Genomic DNA, 23,373 nt, shown 5'->3' on the forward strand with positions numbered 1-23,373 from the left:
TTGATAACGGCTCTTAAACCGCACTGCTGTCTGTGGAAGCTACAGTTTAAAGCACACCTGCAGTTTAAACCAATTGCCATCATTTAAAAATCCCTCTTCTGCCACCAGTTTGACTGCCACCGCAGGATGGACAGCTGTGCGTGTTTCAGAAAGCTACAACCCTTTCTAACAGTTTGACTAAAAAAGGGCAGATTAGAAATCAGGGAACAGTGTTCCAGACTGGCTGTATCTAGACCAGGTTTCTTAAGAATGGGAGTGATAGCAGAAGTTTAAAGGGCAGAAGGGACGTAACCTGAAGCAAGAGATGAACTGATGAAATGACAGATGGGGTCAGAGATAACTGAGAGACTCTTCTTGAGACCTGGGGTGGGAGTGGTACTCTAGACCCCTTATGGTCAATATCTGGTTAAAGCTCATTGAAATACATGCCCCTTCATGTGGAGAGCATTTGAGTGCTGTGGAATAAAGGGAGGTCAGGCACTGAATACCACTAGTCTTGTCATTCAACAGGTACAAGCTTACTGAATATTTTATGTTTTGAAATTGTGGTCAGTCAGGACTGCTAAAGAGCTAACGGAATGTCAGGTCAAGGCCTTTGTCATTTCAGCTCTTTACAATTACACACTGAAACGAAGTGACGTTCCTCCAGGACCCACACAGGAACACAAGTGCAGAACAACACAATAAACACAGCAGACGATACAGTGCAATGCATATGAAAGACGTACAGTAAATCCAGAACAGGACCCGGGCAGCACACGGCGCTGAGAGTCTGTGGAGCTGTAAAAGGAGGATGGAACACACTATGACAGAACAGTGTTGGCTGATCCAGTAATTCCAGCAGCTGACACTGTAAAAGTGAAGTAAAATGTTCAAAACTCCAAAGTCACACATTGTTGAAGAAATAAAATGTGCAAAATGCAAATGTATTTTTATCTGTATTACAGATTGATCAGCACCATATTATACCACGGGTGATGGTCACTGTTTTTCCTCCTCAGTATTTTCCTCACTAGTGTTCCCTCCTTAGTGGGTTTCCCCCTAGTTTGCTTATCTTTGGGTTTTTTAGATTGATTGATGAGATTATAGGTGCCCCAGTCGGTTGCGTCTTCTTAATTAAAGGGGTGCTCCTGAAAAGAAGCACATTAGTGCTTAAGGCTGCTTTAAATGAAACAGACTCCCGTCCCACCTGTTCTGTTGGTGAGTCACAATTTGGAGTGAGTGCAGTGTTTGTGTTTTTTTAGGTGCACATTTATTTGATTATTGTTGGTAATATATCGTTGTTGTATATATGTGTGAGAAAACCTCGTATCTCCAAAATGGTAACTTTACAGGAGAAGGAAAAAACCTACTTTGCTTTTAATGGAAGTCCATGGAACCAGACATTTTCCCAGGTCGTTTTGGGCCGTTTCATTTGCTCCACTGATCATGAAATTCATGTACAACGTAAAGAGTAATAGGAATTTACAAATTATGTCAAAAACTGAAAAATGCTGTTGGTTTGTTTCTTTTGCATGTTGTAATTCTGGTCAATGGTGGGTTGGGCCTTTACCTACAGCGTCAGAGCCTGTTCTGTATTAAGCTACAGCTTCGGCTGAATTTCAAAGATTTGTTACAAACTATTTTTGCAATAGTCGTCTGTCCTTGGGCCAGATTTGTTTAGGAAATACTATTGTGTGTATGGCCCCCAAAACAATTGTTAATTGTTAAATGCTACTAGCTTTTTTCTGACTTGTTGAGGTAGTTGTAAGGAAAGTTGTCTAGTGTATCAGCCTCAGACCATATTCTTGGTGCCTTATAGGTTCGCAGGTATAGTTACCTTAGGACATACATACTCACGGTTAACAGTGGACGTGATAGAGTAACGGAGGATGATAAAAAAAGAAAAGGGAAGAAATTTAAATTACTATTTAGGACAGAGCCTCAAGGTAATATATTAACAATTGCCATATTTACCAGAACTTACACATTTTCTGATCTAAGTTGCAGGTCAGTTGCTCTACTTTGAGCACTGTTGAGACAACCAGAGACCAACAGATGGAACCTGAGCAGTTGACCACAAAAGTAAAACACATACAGTTGTGATCAAATTTATTCAACCCCCAATGCTGTGAAGGGTTTTATGGAATTCAGTGCACATTTGTAATTGCGTTCATAATTAAATCTTACAAGAACTAAATGCAACTAAAATAGCATCAATTGTTTTTGTCATAAAGTATTAAATGGCCTTTTTGTGATTTCTTCATTGACACAATTATTCAACCCCTTTATGACTACCACTCTTAAGAACAGAGGTTCATTCCAGTGTTTTCAATCAGGTATTAAAACCACCTGTGGATGTCAACGAGCAGCAATCAAGCATAATAAGCACCAATTAGGCAGATTTAAAAGGACTGTGATACTCAGCTCCTTCTAGACATCTACTGGTGTGTTTACAAGCATGGTGAAGGCAAGAGAATGGCCCCAGAAGACACGAGAAGAGGTTATTTCTCTTCACAAGAATGGCAATGGATATAAGAAGATTGTGAAGCTGTTAAATATTCCAAGAGACACTATCGGAAGCATCATTCGCAAGTTCAAGTTAAAGGGCACAGTGGAAACGCTACCTGGTCGTGGCAGAAAGAAGATCCTGACCGCGCCTGCTGTGCACTACCTGAACCGTAATGTGGAGAAAAATCCCCGCGTGACTTCTAAGGAACTGAAAAAAGACCTGTCAGATGTGGTCACCAAAGTTTCAGCTCAGACAATCAGGCACGCACTGCATAACGAAGACCTCCATGCCAGAACTCCCAGGCGCACCCCCTTGCTGACTCCAAAGAACAAGAAAAGTCGACTGCAGTATGCCAAAACTCATGTGGACAAGCCACAAAAGTTTTGGGACAGTGTACTGTGGTCAGATGAAACTAAATTAGAACTGTTTGGGCCAATGGGTTTGGAGGAGGAAGAACCAGGCTTATGAACAAAAGAACACCTTGCCTACTGTGAAGCATGGCGGGGGGTCAATTATGCTTTGGGGCTGTTTTGCTTCTAATGGTACAGGAAAGCTTCAACGTGTGCAGGGTACCATGAATTCCCTTCAGTACCAGGAGATCTTGGAGGAAAATGTGATGGAGTCAGTCACAAACCTGTGGCTTGGGAGACGTTGGACCTTCCAACAGGACAATGATCCGAAGCACACATCCAAGTCCACTAGAGCATGGTTGAAGATGAAAGGCTGGAACAATCTAGAGTGGCCATCGCAGTCACCAGACTTAAATCCAATTGAGAACCTCTGGTGGGACCTAAAGAAGGCAGTTGCAGCGCGCAAGCCTAAGAATGTGACTGAACTGGAGGCTTTTGCCCATGAAGAATGGGCTAAGATACCCATAGGTTGCTGCAAGACACTTGTGTCAAGCTATGTTTCACGCTTGAAAGATGTCATAACTGGAAAAGGATGTTGTACTAAGTACTAAAAAATAATGTCACTAGGGGGTTGAATGAAACTGATAATGATGTGAGCACAGAAAAGACATTTGTGGTTATTTCATCATAAATGTTAAGTTATATTTGTCTAATTTATAAGTGCCTCTTTGATATAATTGTAAATAAGATGACTGAAATGATCAAAATCAATGTCAAACTGGCCAAAACACTTTATTTCAGTGGGGGTTGAATAAATTTTATCACAACTGTATCTTGGCCAAACCGGTGCTTTGTTTTATAGTGAAGTACAGGTTCCATATCAAAGTTTAAGCAGGAGAGAAGACCAGGCAAACCTTCAGTACTTTTCACGGTGGATCCCCTTCCTGTAAAATTGTATCTTGTCACATAAACCAAAAACAGTGCATATGTGTGTGACCCCTCTTATCGGGTGTTCGTCCACCCTGGTCAATGATGGACACCAAATTGGGATGACGCAGTTTTATTTGCCTCCTGTATGACAACCACAGTATAAGTCTCTGCTCATGTTTCGGCCAGCGTACAACACGGCAGCGTGCAAACACTCCACTGCCCAAAGAATACAGTAGTCTAAATATATTTCCAAGATAAACCAATGACATGACAGATGTAATTCATGACAATAATACAATTACCTTTACAAACTGCTACGATCGTAAAGTGTCGGAAGTGCTTGTGTTTCCAGATTATGTTCAGTTTTTTTAGATTTATACCAGTCTACATTGTACATTGTCACTGTATCAATATGAATTAGATTTTACAGCTACATCCTTTTTCAATTGGAGCATCAACAAAAGGTCAAATATGAAACAGTGCATCCAGACACATGGTGCAACTAAAAATAAGCTAGTCCATACACGTTAAAACACGAGTAGAACATACCTGGCAACCACAGTATAAGTCTCTGTTCATGCTTCGGAAAGCGGACAACTAAAACAGTACGGTTCAGTTCAGGTTTAGCTTCGAATTTATAACTCTTTAAATAAAGCGTTTTGGAAAAGCCCAGCTGGGTAGACTGGTCTCTGTGACATGTATTTAAAGACAGTAGGCACAAAAGTCGAGCACTACAACACTTTATAAAGTTATCTGCAGTTTTGCTGAGCTGAACATACGAAGCTGCACAGCATGCAAACGCTCTACTGCCGAGGCTGCGCGGAGTCACCAATATAGAGAGACTGTAATACACTGACCAAACTCATTTAGCAGGAATTTCAGAACATATCATTAATACTATAAAACTATAGCACTCCGTTACATTTGAGATTGATTTCAAGTTAATCAGTGAGACCAATCTCATGAAGATTGGAAGATGTCGAGCTTACTCTAGGCTGCAAGGCTCCCCAAATCAATTTCCAATCTACGTTCATAGCCAGCTTCGCCTTAATCCCATTAAATAAGCCGTTAAACGGAGACTAAACTGTTCTAAACTGATAACAGAGTCATAGTCCTGATACTTCTCGACGAAATTCAGCTCAGGCTCAGCCTTAAACTACTTTACTTATATATTTACGCTGTTTCCCTCTTACCTACCCGTATTCAGGCACGGCCCGTCTGATTGGCCGACTGCTGGAGAGTGAAGGGGCTCTTAGCCAATCATGGGCAGGAATGCTCCTGAATAGAGGTGGGAAAATAAACAAAGTGGTCGTGAAATAACGGACCAGGGTGACGCCTAAGAAAAGGAAAGTAAGGAAAACCGACTTCCCCCAGCTGCAGATCATCCAGAGCGGATTTTTACTGAACTAGGCGACAAAAGGCGGCGATGGGGTCAATTCCGGTGGTCTGTCTGGTCTTTGTGTGTGGATTGCTCGTCCCGGTTCTCGGAGGTGAGTTATTTACTGTTTCTGCTGGACAAACATTCCCGATTAACTGCGTTAGCTCACATGATCTGGACTGGAGCTAAAGGGTCTGTTAGATCAACTGTGTTAAACCTCACCGGGTCTCACAGGCCTAGAAGTGTGAGAAAGAAGACATGGGGACCAGAGAGGAGCTGCTGAGAAAGTCAACTGCTGAAGACACTCTTTTCCACAAACGGGCTGTTTTCTTCTTATTACGCGCTTTTCCACGTGGATTTCTAATGTTATCTCCTGTCAACAATGAGGATACACCATTTATAAACTGTTATAAACTCTTTTCAGACAGACTGGCTGATGAACACCATTTATAAACTGTTATAAACTCTTTTCAGACAGACTGGCTGAGGAACACCATTTATAAACTGTTATAAACTCTTTTCAGACAGACTGGCTGAGGAACACCATTTATAAACTGTTATAAACTCTTTTCAGACAGACTGGCTGATGAACACCATTTATAAACTGTTATAAACTCTTTTCAGACAGACTGGCTGATGAACACCATTTATAAACTGTTATAAACTCTTTTCAGACAGACTGGCTGATGAACACCATTTATAAACTGTTATAAACTCTTTTCAGACAGACTGGCTGATGAACACCATTTATAAACTGTTATAAACTCTTTTCAGACAGACTGGCTGATGAACACCATTTATAAACTGTTATAAACTCTTTTCAGACACACTGGCTGATGACCAGCGTTTAATAACATCGTCTGCTCTTAGCCCCTAGGGCCCTAAGGAATGCTAGGTCACTTCTGGCCTTCAGAACTTCAGGAAGGTTTAAGATACAAACAAGATCCACATAAGAGGACATTCAGCAGACCCACCCACATCCGGCTCGGAAAATCACCTAAAATCCTGATATTGTTGCTCTGCTGTTTGGCCAACAAAGGGTTAAAACAGTGATGCATCATCAGATCACTAATCAGACTCCGCCTCACCATCCAGAGTGATTTCATCCAGATGTGACCGTCCATCAGCCAGAGATCAGCTCTGTCACCCAGACCCACTCACTACTGTTATACTACATCTCTGCTCTTAGCCTTCATATTCTAAATAAAGGGCTTTCAGTTTACAGTGATTTTGAGTATTAAAAACATCTGATATTAAACATACAGCTCAGTAATTAAAATAAAGCCTGCCTTTCTGTGTTTCAGAGTTTTAGCGCTCAGACTGAATCCCACAGGACAGAAAACCAATAAAACACATGTCAGCCTTATGGTTATTATTTATTTTTACTCATAATAACTTACAGAATGAATGAAGCACCATCAAAATGATTGCACTTTCAGCTCAAGAACTCAAGAACACTCCAGACTAACAATTTCTCAAAAGATATCTACAACTGCACATGTTTTCAAGATCTCTATAATGAAAAATGCAAAATTTAGCAGGTGCTGGGTGCATTTTTGATCAGAAATGATCTAAATGTATAAAGATATAAAATGACTGTTCGCATTTACATGTAAAACAATGGCATATCTGAGTCAGGGTCTCCTGAAAATAACATCATATGGAATGTGTGACTGTCACATGTAAATACTTTATAATTGCAATTGTAATTGTCCCAAAATACCAAAAAAAAAAAAAAAACAAAAGTTTTGGTTTCTAAGGGTTAAATGGGTCAAACTGCCATTTTAAATTTGTAAATCAGAAATGTTTTGTAAATAACATTAACCTTAAGAATTTTCCATATTTCTGCATAAATATGACCTGAAACATCATCAGATTTTCACACAAGTCCTAAAAGTAGATAAAGAGAACCCAGTTAAACAAATGACACAAAAAATGTTACTTGCTCATTTGTTTATTGAGGAAAATGATCCAATATTACATATTTGTGAGTGGCAAAAGTCTGTGAACCTTTGCTTTCAGTATCTGGTGTGACCCCAAGTGCAGCAATAACTGCAGCTAAATGTTTCCGGTAACTGTTGATCAGTCCTGCACACCGGCTTGGAGGAATTTTTTGAGTTTGATGGCCACAGGTAAGAATGACCTCCTGTGGCGCTCTGTGGTCATTTCGGTAGAATGAATCTTGCACTGAATGAGCTCCTGTGTCTCATCACCGTGTCGTAGAGTGGGTGGGAGCCATTGTCCATAATGGCCTGCAGCTTAGACAGCATCCTCCTCTCCAACACGGCCATCAGCGAGTCCAGCTCCACACCCACAACATCACCGGCCTTGCGGATCAATTGGTTGAGTCTGTTGGCGTCTGCCACCCTCAGCCTGCTTCCCCAGCATGCAACAGCATAGAGGATAGCACTCATCACCACAGACTCATAGAGGATCCTGAGCATAGTCTGGCAGATGTTGAAGGACCTCAGGTGCCTCAGAAAATAGAGACGACTTTGGCCCTTCCTGTAGAGGGCGTCAGTGTTCTTAGCCCAGTCCAGTTTATTGTCAATATACACACCCAGATATTTTTAATCATCCAGTGTCCACACTGACCCCCCCTGATGGACACAGGGGTCACCGGTGCCTTGTCCCTCCTCAGGTCCACCACCAGTTCCTTAGTCTTAGGTTGTTATAATATTCTAATTATTATTTTAGTGCTCGTAACAATTTCTAATAAGGTGTTTTAGGCTATTAAAATATTCTGTTATTTTAGTGCTGGTAACATTTTCTAATAAGGTGTTTTAGGCTATTAAAATATTCTGTTATTTTAGTGCTGGTAACAATTTCTAATAAGGTGTTTTAGGCTATTAAAATATTCTGTTATTTTAGTGCTGGTAACATTTTCTAATAAGGTGTTTTAGGCTATTAAAATATTCTGTTATTTTAGTGCTGGTAACATTTTCTAATAAGGAGTTTTAGGCTATTAAAATATTCTATTATTTTAGTGCTGGTAACATTTTCTAATAAGGTGTTTTAGGCTATTAAAATACTCTGTTATTTTAGTGCTGGTAACATTTTCTAATAAGGTGTTTTAGGCTATTAAAATATTCTATTATTTTAGTGCTGGTAACAATTTCTAATAAGGTGTTTTAGGCTATTAAAATATTCTGTTATTTTAGTGCTGGTAACATTTTCTAATAAGGTGTTTTAGGCTATTAAAATATTCTGTTATTTTAGTGCTGGTAACATTTTCTAATAAGGTGTTTTAGACTATTAAAATATTCTATTATTTTAGTGCTGGTAACAATTTCTAATAAGGTGTTTTAGGCTATTAAAATATTCTATTATTTTAGTGCTGGTAACAATTTCTAATAAGGTGTTTTAGGCTATTAAAATATTCTATTATTTTAGTGCTGGTAATAATTTCTAATAAGGTGTTTTAGGCTATTAAAATATTCTGTTATTTTAGTGCTGGTAACAATTTCTAATAAGGTGTTTTAGGCTATTAAAATATTCTGTTATTTTAGTGCTGGTAACAGTTTCTAATAAGGTGTTTTAGGCTATTAAAATATTCTATTATTTTAGTGCTGGTAACATTTTCTAATAAGGTGATTTAGGCCTATTTATCCTAGCTTATCCTAGCTACAGTGTATGTAAGTACAGAATGTACAGCACTATGAGAGCCCCGTAGCGCTCAGGAGGCTATTTGAGAACAGGGAAGTCCCTACAGCCTCGCTAGCTTTGCTTTCAGTTTACTTGCTTGCAGTACAGATTCCTGACAGACAAGTTCCTGTTATCTTCTGTGTGTAACAGTACCGTACACAACACTAAACCAAGGCCTTATATAGAGCACGTTTTCGCTGTTCAGTAACAGTGAGAAAGAAAGTGCTTGTTGTTGAGCGGTTCTATTGACCTCTTTTGATATTTCAGATGTAACCACAATTTAATACATTGTTAAAACAAAGTTTTATTTCAGTTAATTAAATATTATATTGATTTTTACATCTTATTGCAGAACTGCATGTATAAATATATGCTCATTATCATATCAATTGTTTGATAATATTGGCCGATATTAAGGTTTTACACATTTATTGGCATCATGATTAAGCACCAACAATTCTCTTTGAATGTTATATAAGAAAAATGCAGGAATGTGAAGCTCTTTTGAGCAAAAACAGTACATACTTTTGGGTACTAAGCAGTGGCAAGAACAAACACAGAACCCTCACTGACGGTTCTTAGTGGACTCCCCTGCCTGGTACAGAATGTCTGCTAGGGCTGCGTGTTTCATTACATTTTATTTTCAGTTTATATCATTTTATTTAACACAACCTATATTTCTAGAACTTGGCTTAAATTTGAAAACGAGTTTGGTTTGATTAGCTTACCTTGAACGAAACGGACCCATCTGATCCGTTCCGCCTTAAGTGGTGCAGCAGTTCCACTCAGATATCTAACTAACTTTAGTTTTCTAGTTTGACTGATGTTTGAAGATGTTTGAAATGGCAAGCTGAGAAAACGAGCTTTAGCTGGAAGAAACAACGTGAATTCACACCGGTGTTGCATCCAGTTCTGTTCCCCCTCAAATTTACACTCCCCTTCAGAAATCAGGTCTTCGGGAGCATTCCCTGAACTGAAATCAACAGCAAGCAGCACTGGAAGTACGGAAAACATGAAAGATCAAGAACAGCTTTACAGACGAAAATGTCCAAAACGAATGTGGTCGCTTTATGTAGTTCTAAGATGCAGCCCTGGATCCCTTCAACAAGCACTGTTTAACTTTTTGGGGGAAAAAATGGAATTACCAATTAGTAAGTTAATGGATGGATGAATATATATGTATGAAAGTATTGAATGTGTGTTGTAACATGATCGGCAATACATATCATGAAATGTGCGTGTTGTTGCACGCCTACAAGAACAGTAGGAATTTTAGTTTGGAAATACTTTGATTTCATTAATCAGGAGAGGAACAAGATTTGGCAATATGACCAATTAGTTTAATCAAAAGTTTGATAAATGCGGGTTGTTTCCAGAGTCAGTGAGTGCTTGTGTTAAATAATTGTGATCTCAATATTGACCAAAATAATGTTGATTATGATTTTTGCCATAACCAAGCAACACTACTGTACATTGCAACCTAAAGAGGTTTCTGTTAAAGAATCTGAAGAATCAGTTTCTTAAATTTAGTGAGTTTCTGATGTTCATTTGTTTAAAAAGTTGATAAAAATAAAATAATTAAAGACTCTTTAGATATCAGCCAATAAATTTGGCATCAGCATTTTTAGGTCCTTAAAATTGGTGACAAAATGGACATGCATATTAGAGTTGAGTTTCTTAAAAATATTTCAAAAATGGTTAATGGTTTTATCAGTGAAGACGATGCTGAGTATCTGTGATCTCTTCTTCCTCCAGATAAACACTCTCTGTACTACATTTACACCTCCCTCAACAAAGACGTCGCTCTACCAGGGATCTATGAGTTCACAGCACTAGGTCTGCTTGATGACCGGGAGATCGACTACTACAACAGTAAGGAACAGGTGAAGGTTCCTAAGCAGGACAGGATGAAGGAGAAGCTGCAGCCAGATTACTGGGACAAAGGCACCCAGTCTCGCAGGAGCAAAGAGCAGTGGTTCAAGGTCAACGTGGACATCCTGATGGACCGAATGAGACACAATGAGACCGGTTAGTGATCCGTCACTCATTCATCTTAAAAACATATCACAAGTTTCCATCCACTGTATGATCCCTCTGGTTTTGTGCCAGCTAATGTCTTTATCTTCATTGTCTTGCTACATTAACTCAAATTCTAGACCTTCAAGTTCTTCAGTGGAGACATGGCTGTGAGATCGAGGAAGCTGATGGAAAACCCACATTTCTGAGAGGCATTGATGAGTACAGCTATGATGGCGATGAGTTCCTCTCTTTTGATGATGAGAACATGCGGTGGATCGCTCCAGTTGCACAAGCTTTGCCAACCAAAAGGAAATGGGATGATGTGCCCATCCTGAACCAGTACACCAAGGGTTACCTGGAGAGAGAATGTGTGGACTGGCTCAGCAAATTCATGGAGTGCGGAAAAGAAGCACTGAGAAATCACTGTGAGTTCCCCGAGCCCTTGTGTATTTTTCTAGTGGCTTATTTCCTGAAAGCATCATCATCGTGATTCTTTATATAAGCTCGGTTTTACATCAAGGGAGGACCCCCATTTACAGTGTAGCCGAGAGCCACAGGAAGAGTAAAAAATGTTAAAGATTCCAAAGTAAAGATAAAGTAATAAAAGAAAATGTTTTAAAAAATTAAAGAAATACACAACAATAAAAAACAATTCTCATATATTTAAAAAAACTAATATTTAATAAAAAATATGAATAGTATGTGAAATAGAAAAAATAAAGATAAAAATAAATTGATAGATAAAATATTCAAATAAAAGTTACAAACAAAACTAAAATAATTCAGAAGTGAATCATTTAAAACCCCTGGGAGAAATGAGCGAGTCAAGCTTTAGAGTACCTTGTTCCAGCTTACTGGTGCACCGTAGCTAAAGGCAGTTTTACACAGGTCAGTAAAAACTCTGATTCTCAAGTGGAATAAAATCATCTGAGCGAGTTTTAACGTTTGTCGTGTTTACTGTGAACATGCAGGTGATATTCTCTGGCATCTGACCGACGAGAGCCTTATAGATATGCTGCTGCCACTCAACTATGATAAAATACGCAGTTAGGGAAAAGTAAGATCCTGTGGTAATGGGTGTCCACACAGCAGGTTACAGCTGTTCTGCCTGTTTTCTTTAGTGATTCCACAACGCTGTATCAGTAAAATAACTTTGAGACTGGTCGCTGTGTCTCGGCTCCAAACTGTCCAGCATAGCCTGAAAGCCCTGGTTCTCAATGACCGAGTACAGAGGGAAATCCGTGGCAATAAAAGTTGCAATAAAATTTGTAATTCGCTTCAATTTTGGGTGGAAGATTTGACGTCGCTTGCCCGATGGTCCTCTGTTTGGCAGCAACAACCAGGTGGAAAATGGGTGGAAATATGTAATATGGTTTCTCATGTTTGTCATTTCCAAAATATTTTAGTTTAGTGCGACACAACTTGTATACAGTGTGGCTCATGTCCAGGTCCCTTTTCCCTTCATCTTCACAGAAGCCAATGTGCTTCCATACGTTACCTCAGGGTTCAGCAACATGCGGCTCTTTTACAGCCCTGGTGCAGCTCCACAGCTGAATTGGATTTGTAGGTAAAAATAAAATCCTCCTTTACAGTAAAATAAAGCTCTGCTGATCCTTCAACACAGTTTAACAATAAATGATCTTAAACGCTGCTAATTCACCACCCTATAACCGGCCGGCGTGCAGCCTGCAGGTCACATAGCAACGCAGACAGTCTCGCCTAGCCAGTCCCGAATGAAAAGATGTAAGACACACATTTGGAGATGAATGGACTTTCGCTTTTATAAGCACTGCAGTTGGTTTTCTGGTATGTTTAATCTACAATGAGAGACTCAAACACTAAAAGGTGGTGAAGCTGAGGTCGGCTTCTGTTTCTCATTTTTTAAGGTGGAACGGGAAAATTGGAACAAGAAGCTGATGAATGAGAAGCGACTTCAGCCTCGTAAAACGGTCGAATGTTGAGACATTTTACAAAGAAAAGCTTAAAGCAGTTTATACTGTTTATACTGTGTAGCCTGTACTAGGACATCAGCACATACTGAGACACACTGGACATTAAATGTTGTGGCTCCCAAGCTGGTTTGATTTTTGTTGAAAGGACAAAATGGCTCTTCATAACATTTGGGTAGTGGCTTCTTACCTAACCTAGCTCGGATTTCTCGCTCATCCAGTTGTATTTTCATGTTTTTGCCACAGGCTGTCCGGCAATTTGTGAATCAATTCAGAATCATCCATGTTCGCATCATGATGCATCTAAGAATCGATTTTTTTTTCTCCAGCCCAGTACTACTTTTTCGCTTTCAGCAGCGGATCCATGTAAAGTTATAAAATTTACAGTGTTATTTTCAATATGAACAGGTCTGGAATGAAATAACTAAAAAGCAAATAAATGCGTAAAATCACGTTCTCCTGTCATTACAGCCAGCATGAATAAATACTTTATGAATAAAATGATACTTATCAAGGAGGCTGGGGAGCTGTCAGAGACCTTGGCACTTGAGTGGGAGTGGGTGACTGCTGAACAGTGTTTGATGTTCCCCGTGATGGAGTCACCTACAAGCACGTAGCGAATCCCAGAACGTGTGAACGGCGGGGCGACTGTGTGGGGGCCTCCCGAGAGGCTGAAAGGCGAGGCTGCTGATCCACACATGGTGAGGGAGCTGTGTCTCATTGTTCAGTAAAAGGAGGCCGCGTTCCTCCCTGCAGGGTGGAGGGGGGCAGCGCTCCCTTGTCTCTGCAGTAGCCTGCAGAGGTAGCAGGGCTGCACGGTGTACAAGTGTCAGGCCCGTAGCCAGCATTGTGATGGGGGGGGGATCTTTTTCCCCCAAAAGTGGACTTCATTTGGCTCTCTACTCCAATGCCCCCTAAATACACAAGCACACTTCAAACCTTTTAATTTAGACATATTTTATTCATTATAAGTTTGTTGTGAGTCTGTTGTTGCTGTCCTTATTTGTTCGTCTGTTGCTCCCCACTGTTAACATAAATTTGATATAAATGTAAGTGTTACTCAAACTTCCTACATCTGTGATGTGTCTTCATTGTCTGTCTCTGTTACTCACCTCAGTTGTCTGTTGCTTTGTTCCATTGTCTCTGTTGCTGCCCTCCATTGTCTGTCTCTGATGTTGCTGTCCTTTATTGCCTGTCTCTCTACTGTTGACATAAATAGATAAGAATTACTTCATGAGGTACACTATCGGTATGGTCATTAAAACTTAAACATGAATTAATAATGATATAAATTGAAGTGTTCTGTCTTATTCAAATCTTCCTACAACTGTGCTGGGACTTCATTGTCTCTCTCTGTTGCTCACCTAGGTCTGTTGTTGCTCTCCCTCCTCTGTATCTCTGTTGCTGTCTGTCTCTGTTGCTTTTCTTCATTGTCTGTCTATTTTTTCTCTCCATCTTTTGTATCTCACCTTCTTTTTCTTTATTTTTTAATTGGGTCTTGCCTTCACTGTCTGTCTGTTTTTCCTCTCCTTTAGGGTCATTTTACGGGAAATCGGACACTTTGGAACTCAACCGACACGGATTTTCATCAAACTTTGTGCCTTTTTAGTGGCAATGTAGAACCCCAGAACTGCATTTGCATGAATCTGCCACTAATATAAAGGGAGAAATGGACTAAGAATGTTTTAAGTAAGAGGGTAGGGCACTACACATTCAACCTTGATTATGTCAATTTAAATTACAAACCGATGGTTTTGATGCTGTTTGAAAGCTCTTTTCTGGCTCTACAGAGTACACAAACAACATTGAACTCAACAGTTGGGCCCTTTTTAGTGGCAAGGTAGAACTCCAAAACTGCATTTGCATGAATCTGGCACTAATATTTCAGAGGTTGTTCATGACATTGCAGGCTATGTGTGGAAAAGATACTGACCATTTTAAAATAGTTTTTTTTATATTCAGATTTTAGTATTTTAATATCTCATAATTTATACTCGGCTAACTGTTGAACGAACCCTTCGATCTCCCCTGGCTACGGGCCTGAGTGTGGACAGGAGAAGAAGGAGAATCATCTTCTAGCTCTTCCAGAATTGTGAGTCTGTTGCTCATGTCTGGTTGTTTTTCTACTGTCTGGTAGTAAACTGTGTAGAAGATGGTAACAGGCTACTGCAGGAAATTTCTGAAACTTTGTGAAAAATGAAAACAATGTTTATTTGGATTTCATTTACGTTTCCTTTTTTCAAAACAAAAAAATGAATTTATTTGTCATTTCAGCCAAACCAGAGGTTCATGCATTTGCAAAGAAGTCTACAACTAACTCAGGCAAGCTGACCCTGACCTGCCTGGCCACAGGCTTCTACCCCAAAGACGTGAGGCTGGATGTGAGGAAGTTCTGGACTTCACTGCCTGAACATCTGCTAACATCTTCAGGAGTCAGACCCAATGATGATGGAACCTACCAGCTGAGGAAGAGTGTGGAGATCCAGGAGGACAACACAGCATATTATGACTGTTATGTGACTCACAGCACCCTCGAGGAACCGATAATTAAACAATGGGGTAATTATATCTGTGTAACCTCATGTATTTCTGGTCTACTGAAGTTTAGAATGTTTCTCAATGTAATTCTAAACCCTGTTTAACAGAATAGCAGATGTGCAGGGACTAGACCAAAACTACATGATGAGAGGACAGCTTTAAAGTATTTCCCCACTTTAATCAAAACTAATATTGTTGTAAATGAGAACAAGGTTTGCAGGAATGGTGTCTTTGTTTGAAGAGTGTTCTGTTACTCTGTTCATCAAAGCTCAGCTTTGCTCTAACAGTTCGCTCTAGGTGGAGCTCATGTCTTACACTCTCAGCCCTCAGCGCTAGACTGTCTCAGTAGCTCCGCCTTCAGAATAAGAGTCTTTATAGAAGAGCTCAGCAAATAAATGCTCCTGAACAATTACCCCAACATTACCATGAACACATTCCTGAACAAACTGCTACATATTGCTGGTGTTGGAACAAAACCATGTATCTCCATTTATATCCTTTTTTTTTACTTCCTTTGAAAAAGCCTGTTTCTCTTTACATTTTATATAAATTTCATGCTGAATGCACCAAAAGAAATGGCTTGGGGAAAAGTCTGGTTACATTGACTCATAGTTAAAGTAAAGTATGTTTTTCCTTCTCCTGTAAAGTTATAATTTTGAAGATTTTGTTCTGACAGCAGCAACATACATACATGCATAGTAGCTGCTGCTTGCAGTTGTAGTCATTATTTTCAGTAATTTCAGTGCAGCCACATTTCTGAAAATAGATTAGCTTAAAGGGATTTCCAGGGATTTTTCACAATTTCTGTATAACTCAGTGTGTGAGGTGTAAACAGAGGGGTTTGGTGTGAAATGGTTCAGAAGTCTTTACAGTGGTGGTGATAGGAACCAGGGGTCGCCATGACTACAACACAGATATAGACATTTTATTTACTATCCAGAACCACCAGAGAACCTACATAAGTCTTTTTTGATATGAGATGATGGTAAAATCTGAAATAATAAGTTTTCTTTTGGAACTAATTTGCCTCACAACATCCTACATGGGCCTTTCTGACTTTCATAGATGAAGTATGTTTTAGGCCAAAATCATCTCTAAGTCATAAAAGAATATCTCAGACATCAGGCAGTGAATTAATGACCATTTACTAAAATACTTTAGTAATTTTCTGTGCAGGAGCTTTTAGAGGTGGACGCCTGGTTCCTATTACCACCACTGTGAAAGTTTCTCTAGACCAGAGCGTTTCACACCAAACCACTCTGAATGACTCTGTTTACATCTGAGACTTATTTATAGAAGAATTTTTAATAACCTGTGAAATTCACCTTTAAGCTTCCAAACTGATTTTTTAGGAAAAACTATACATAAATACCCAGTACTGTGATACTGTATATAAAAAAACTGACAGAAATCTTAAATATATTGTGATGATATTTTTTTCACCCAGGGTTAGAAATTAATATTGTCATTGCATGTTTTTTTCCTTTTTCTTTCTCTAGTTTTTTTTATTATCTGTCTATTCTGGTTACATTTTCCTTTATGTTAAATTATAGAATGCAATGGCTGATCACATGACCAGCAGATGTCCACCTCAATGAGGCATTTCCTGAATTATACTAGATTCAGATTCAGATTCAGATTCCTTTATTAATCCCAGGGGGAAATTGCAGTTGTTTCAGTTGCAGCCATTTATGTAAAAATAAACACTTTGCTAATAATTTAAGACAATATAGAGAATTTACAGTATGTACACCAGATTTAAGTACTCAAGAATACAGTAAGGTGGCGGTGATTTTGATAGTAATGTGAAACATCAGGTATAAAGCAATTACAATTATTTAAATTATTTAAATTAAGTTAGTGTCCCTCTGAGTTATTGCACACACAATTGTTGTTATTGCACATATGAACAGTTTGGTATTGAGTTTTGTGAATCACACACTGAGGGAGGAGTTATAGAGTTTGATGGCCACAGGTAAGAATGACTTCCTGTGGCACTCTGTGGTGCATTTTGGTACGATGAGTCTTGAGCTTGAGCTAGAGATGTACTTGTCCCTATTAGTGGCGCAAACAGCTGTTTGTGTGGCTTTAAAGCAAAATGTCTGCTGTTGTTAATACAGGCAAGTAACAGCCACCTGTATACCTGACATAATCCTCAATAGATGACCAGATAAATCCTCAGTATAAAGTCCTGTTTAGGAAACCTGTTGGTCAGACTAGGTTTTGGGGGCAGAACTGAGCTCTTCAAATATAATCATCATTCCTGTGAACCCTGGTCTCCTGACCTCTCGCATTTGGCACTTCTGCCATCAGTCTCTGTCTTCAAATTATGCAAAATCAGAATCAGCCTGCTAGCCATCGGTCTTCCAACCCTGACCTGCTCCTAGCAGAAGGTTTTTATTATCTAGACTAAAGGTGCTGCTCACAGAGCTGCTGTGTCTGCATCCACAGTAGCCACCAAAGCTGAGCACGTTTCATACAGGTACAGAGTTGGGTTCTTTCACTGGGACCTGATGGAGAGCTGATATTGAAGGAGACATCTGTTAAATCAGACGGGCTCCTGAGTTCTGATGGTGCGTAAGAAGCAGTTCAGTAACGATGCAGAGGCAGCCTGGAGTAGTACTCTAGATTAGGATCGGCTGTGACTGACATTTGTAGAAGATAATAACAGTTTCAGTAGCTTTATGCAATATGTTTATTGCAGCGAGCAAAATACGTCACCCCTGCAGATGAAAGATTCGTCCACTTCAGATTTACAGCATGTTTTCACTGTCATGTTAGAACAAAAATATACAGCTCAGTGATTTTGTTCAACACTGTTCTGTTTACAGACAAAATGTGCTTTGACTGCCAGAGTTCAGGTTCAGGATTGGTTGGACCAGTGATTGGCGTGGTGGTGCTTCTGCTGATTTTCGGTGGGATCATCTTTGTCCTTATTAATAAGGGGATAATTGGTGAGTATAGACTGTCAGTACAAACTGTGCTCAAAGTATAAAGATTAATTATTTATAATTGACTGCCAAAAAAAATGCCTCCTTAGGCTTCCACCTCAGCATCTTCGTCCTTAAAATGAGATGCACAATGACAGGAAGAAGCACGTTACCAGGGAGATGTGTGATTAGGGTCTTGTCATCATGAAAGAATGTACATATTATTTTTCTTATGTACCAGTCTTTCCAGGTGCTGTAAATGCTGTGCCTGCTCTGCAAGCCCCGCCAACTGGTCAGTGTCTGATTTTGTTGCATTGTACAGATTCACACTCAGTCATTTTCATTTTTCACTATGTTGAACTCTTTTACATGTAACTTCTTCTTCAGGTGTGATTGTTCCAGAACAACTCTTGTCAGCTGGTAAGTTTCATTCTTACTCATCAAACTCTACAGTAGAAGCACTAGTAAACTACTAGTACAGCACTGCTGTGACAGCAGATACGGTTTACTGTTATATAACACTGCATGTATATGAGAGTAATGTTGCCTATTTTAAATCTCTATTTTAACCTTTTTTCTGTATTATTTTCTTAATTTAACTATGTTCCAGTAAACAGATATAAATAACTTATCAAAGGCAAAGCAATGATATTCTTTTTGCTGTGTTTAAGACATCATATCACAAAATGTAGCTCTTTTTACTTATTTTCATTCATAATTTACTGATCTTTCCTCAGTCTAAAGCTGGTGATTCTGACTCTGGTTCAGACTCCGGTAATGATGGTTCACATTATAAATATTTGAGAAAAGCAATATTTGAAAATAATAAATGTTTCTTCATTGTAACTCAGTTATGATGTGGCCTTAACATCCAGTGTTTTACCGTGTTTTGTACATATTTTTCCCAGTTGGAGTCCAGTTTAGAAATAGCCATGATTTGTGGGCTAAAGCTTACTATGTTATGATAGCCTGCAAACTCCAGTTACTGTCCATTCACCAACCGTTCTTATGGAAAAATGATCTTCCTAAAACCAACTTGAGCAGTTTTCATGAAGATTCTGACCTGCACCAGTGTTTTCTTACTTGGGATATGTTCTCAGGTAAGAACAGAATCTGCCCTCACTCTAGAACACAAAGCTGTGGACAGTTCTGTGCAGTAAGAACACGTCATGAATCAAAAATTTTCCTAGAACCTTTCTCAAAACTACACTCAGGAAGATGTTGGTAAATGAGGCCCATTGTTACTGGGCTATGAGTCTGGATTATATTAAATTGTTCTTTATTGATGCAAAGCACTTCATAGCCATGGCTTGACCTCACAGGTTTACAATGCTGAAGATTTATAGCTGTTGGTGCTTCACATAAATGACACAGTGTTGTTTTTACAATTTTGACATAACCACATCATAGTCGTGATACCAGTCGTGGGCTGGAGGTTAGGGAACCAGCCCTGTAACTTCAAGTTTGCTGGTTCGCTCCCCTCGGCTGACGGTCTGTGACTGAAGTGCCCTTGAGCAAGGCACCGAACCCCCAATTGCTCCATGGATAGGGCTGCCTACTGCTCAGGGCAAGTGTGCTCACTGCCCCCCCGTGTGTGTGTGTGTGTGTTCACAGTGTGTAAACACAGAGACAAATGGTTCTAAATTCTATTCTATAATCGCCTAAGCCCTCATTAATGTGTGGAAGGCTACATCTCTTTAGAAAGCTCTGCCCCAAAAACAAGAAGTGATATTATTCACTACTGTAGAGTGTTTCAGAGGACAGATGACATATTAGAGCAGATATACAGGAAAATGCAAATTATAAGACTAAACTGGTTTATTTTGTGCTGTTGAAAGGCGCAGACAGCAGTTTTGCTGACATTTAAATTGTCCAACTGAAAAGCGGTCGTCCATCATGTACACTGAGAACATGTCAGTGACTTCTGGTGCTGCTGTCAGTCGGCTCAAGACTTGTTTATCACTGGAAACTGTCTGTAGTGGCTTTTGAAAAACTAGAAAATCAGAGGGAATGGATCTTTTGGAGGATTCTCCACAGCAGGGCTTTGCAGACAGACGGTCGGTATTTAGGCATCAAAAGAATGAACTGCTCCCTGGTTTTGTTTTCCTTTTATCAAGTCTGACAGTAAACTTGTTATTTTTCAGGTGTGGCCAGCGATGGTGGGTCAGGAATACCCAGTGGTCACTCTGATTGAGGAGCAGACAGCGCTGACTGCTGAAGCTTACACTCAAATTATCGTAAGTAGTTTATACATTAACATGCAGGCATTACAAATACAAATATACAGTGGAAAAACAAAACCATGAAAGACTTTCTGAAAGGGACGAGGGGGATTAGACAGAAATGTCTACATTTAGCCTTACAGGAGCAAACAGCCTTTTTATAACTGACACTGTTTTACATCATAGAATACAAACATAATAAAACATACAAACTCAAAACCATATAACATTACAAACTCAAGTTTATTATGAAAAATAACTTGCCGTCTTGTATCGCATTCTTTTGTGATTCTACAAATGGGCTGAATAGTTACAACATCTGGCACTAATATAATATATGATTCATTGACGTATATGAATATTGCAAAGTAATCTTCAGAGTTCTTTGCACAGCAGTCTAGACCTGCTGCCCAGTCAGGATCCTGTGGATTTACTTACAGCAGATTACAGTTACATTACAGTTACAGCTGCTTCAGATTATTTAACTAGTTACCCCCAAAAATATTTCTGATTATATCTGATAAGTGTATTTATCCTTAATATGTCTTCCTGTGAAACACCAGTTCTGTTCTTATTAGCTCATTGGCCACTTTATTAGAAACCCCTTCTTTGTAGCTCCACCTTGTGATGTACAGTTAGACTCTGTAGTTCATCTGTCACCAGCTTGTGTTAGTCGTTCTCCAGACCTTCATCAGTGGTCAGTTACTGACCTCAGAGCTGCTCTTGTCTGGATAATTATGAGTGGACAGTCCACTCCCAGCCCTGATACTGACTTGTGTAAAAACTACAATAACACTGCTGTGTCTCAGACATTCGTTCCAGCTCCACACACCACCAAGTCAGTCTACACTGCATTTCTAATAAAGTGGCCAGTGAATGGAAAAACAAGCTAGGTGTTTCTAATAAAGTGGCCAGTGAGTGGAAGTACAAGCTAGGTGTTTCTAATAAAGTGGCCAGTTTGTGGAAGTACAAGCTAGGTGTTTCTAATAAAGTGGCCAGTTTGTGGAAGTACAAGCTAGGTGTTTCTAATAAAGTGGCCAGTTTGTGGAACTACAAGCTAGGTGTTTCTAATAAAGTGGCCAGTTTGTGGAACTACAAGCTAGGTGTTTCTAATAAGGCGACTGTTGATAGTACATAACAACTATTTAATATCTTTTTCACAGGGAACTCCAGAACAGAGGAAGTGAATTATACTGGAACTGAACTCCACATTGTTCAGAATTCCACACCAGACTTTCTTACAGCACAGACTCCTTTCTGTTCTTTTATCAAGTCAGGACTTTTACATCACTGTTGCGGTAAAGCTGCACTATGTAAGATTTGGGTATTTGGGTAGAAATAGGTTTATAGTTAGACAGGGACCCCAAGGACCTTTGTGATGTCCAGTTACATGGAGCCTGAACAACAGACAGTGTTAGAACATTGCTGATTGGACATCGTTGGCACTATGAGTTACAACTAAACATATGAACACACAAGCATAAGCTGAGGTCTCTGTATGACGCAAGCCCTAAAGCCTTATGCGTACCATAGGACTGAACCCCATAGGTCATGATGTACTCCTGAACCCTAGCAGAGTACTGATCAGGAGTGACACTAGGATCTAACAAGTATAATGATTGATTTTGAGATCATTTGAGGCCTAAACATCAAGTCAGACCTTTTTTTTGAGCCTGTGCGTGTGACATTATGTTAAAATGTTAAAATGTAAAGATGTACAATGTGGCGTTTTGTTCTCACTCAATAACGATGCTTATTTCAGTTTCAACAAAAACAACCTACATAGTGCAGCTTAAACAGAAATCATCCAAAATAAAAATTCCTTTTCAGTGCTCTTAATGATAAACATTCAGGTCAAGTGTCAAGGAACAGCTGAATATTTCATTCTTCTAACATAGTACAGTTGATCGTCACTTAAGCAAAAGCTCAACAAAGATGGAAACGCTTTGATTTCTGAATAGAAAAGGATCAATACATTGTTGTAATGAAGGATGCATTTATTAAGGCAGATGGTTATGTCTGTTTTCTTCTGATAAGTTTTTTTAGCATAAGTTCACCAAGCCAAAGATTTACACACAGAAAATTATTGCTTCCATTCAAGCTTCATATGAATCCCTTATGACCACTCAGCAAATCGCATTGATTTTAAAAGCTCATATCTGTAGGCTGTTATGCAGACTTGCTTTCTGTTATATTTAAGCTTTTAATTGATTTCTATTTAGCATCTGTTTAATCCTGAATAGATTTTATTCAGAGTAAAGCTTCAGTGTTTACTTGTTATATAAAGTCACAAGTGCACTTAAGGATAAAACTAATTCTGATCATATATTGTGTTTAACGTAAAAGTGTAAAGGGCTTACACATGTAACTATACTCAAACATTAAATGGTCTGTGTTCAGTATGAACAGAGAGACTGTCTCTATAGCAACAGTCTTGTGTTTAACACCACTGTATGGTGCAGGAAGCTCTTAGCTAGAACTCTTAAAAGAGCAGATTAAAATAGTAAACAGTGACTGTGATCTGCACAGGAAGACGCTGTACTGAGTGATGTTAGCCGTCCACTTCATGAAGGGTCAGTGTTATGGCTCAGTCTGATTTGGTCCGACTCTGAAGATCAGACACGTCTGGCGAATGGTGTTGGGTTCATTTCTGGCTGATTCCAGGTTGTTCAGCTGTTCTTCTGTCACAGCTGCCGACTGAAAAGCTGCTCAGTGGTGACGACAGTTTGGGAATTTGGTGAAAAACCTGTGATGTTATGGTGAAATAACAGCACAGTTAGAGCTTCTCAACCAATCAGCTCACTTGGCTGGAACTAACTGATTATAACATAAAATGAGATTCCTAAATTAAGATACGATTTGCTTCTGAAATATATTTAGTGAAACATCTTGGCCTGTCAGATCTAAACTTAAGACTAAAA

General features: G+C 39.3%; 1 protein-coding gene across 1 annotated transcript; it reads left to right on the forward strand.

Annotated features, from left to right (window-relative positions):
* The first annotated feature begins 4,827 nt into the window (after positions 1 to 4,827).
* On the forward strand, positions 4,828 to 22,997 carry LOC119264295 (class I histocompatibility antigen, F10 alpha chain-like). Its single transcript, XM_037542726.1, has 9 exons — positions 4,828 to 5,261; positions 10,550 to 10,822; positions 10,951 to 11,238; positions 15,037 to 15,321; positions 18,132 to 18,254; positions 18,472 to 18,522; positions 18,618 to 18,650; positions 20,375 to 20,467; positions 21,616 to 22,997. Exons 1-8 carry the CDS (start codon positions 5,198 to 5,200, stop codon positions 20,422 to 20,424), a joined length of 1,167 nt encoding a protein of 388 aa, XP_037398623.1. The 5' UTR covers positions 4,828 to 5,197; the 3' UTR covers positions 20,425 to 20,467; positions 21,616 to 22,997.
* Positions 22,998 to 23,373: the final 376 nt, after the last annotated feature.

This window comes from Pygocentrus nattereri, chromosome 11 (genome assembly GCF_015220715.1).
Source record: "Pygocentrus nattereri isolate fPygNat1 chromosome 11, fPygNat1.pri, whole genome shotgun sequence".
Classification (NCBI taxonomy): domain Eukaryota; kingdom Metazoa; phylum Chordata; class Actinopteri; order Characiformes; family Serrasalmidae; genus Pygocentrus; species Pygocentrus nattereri.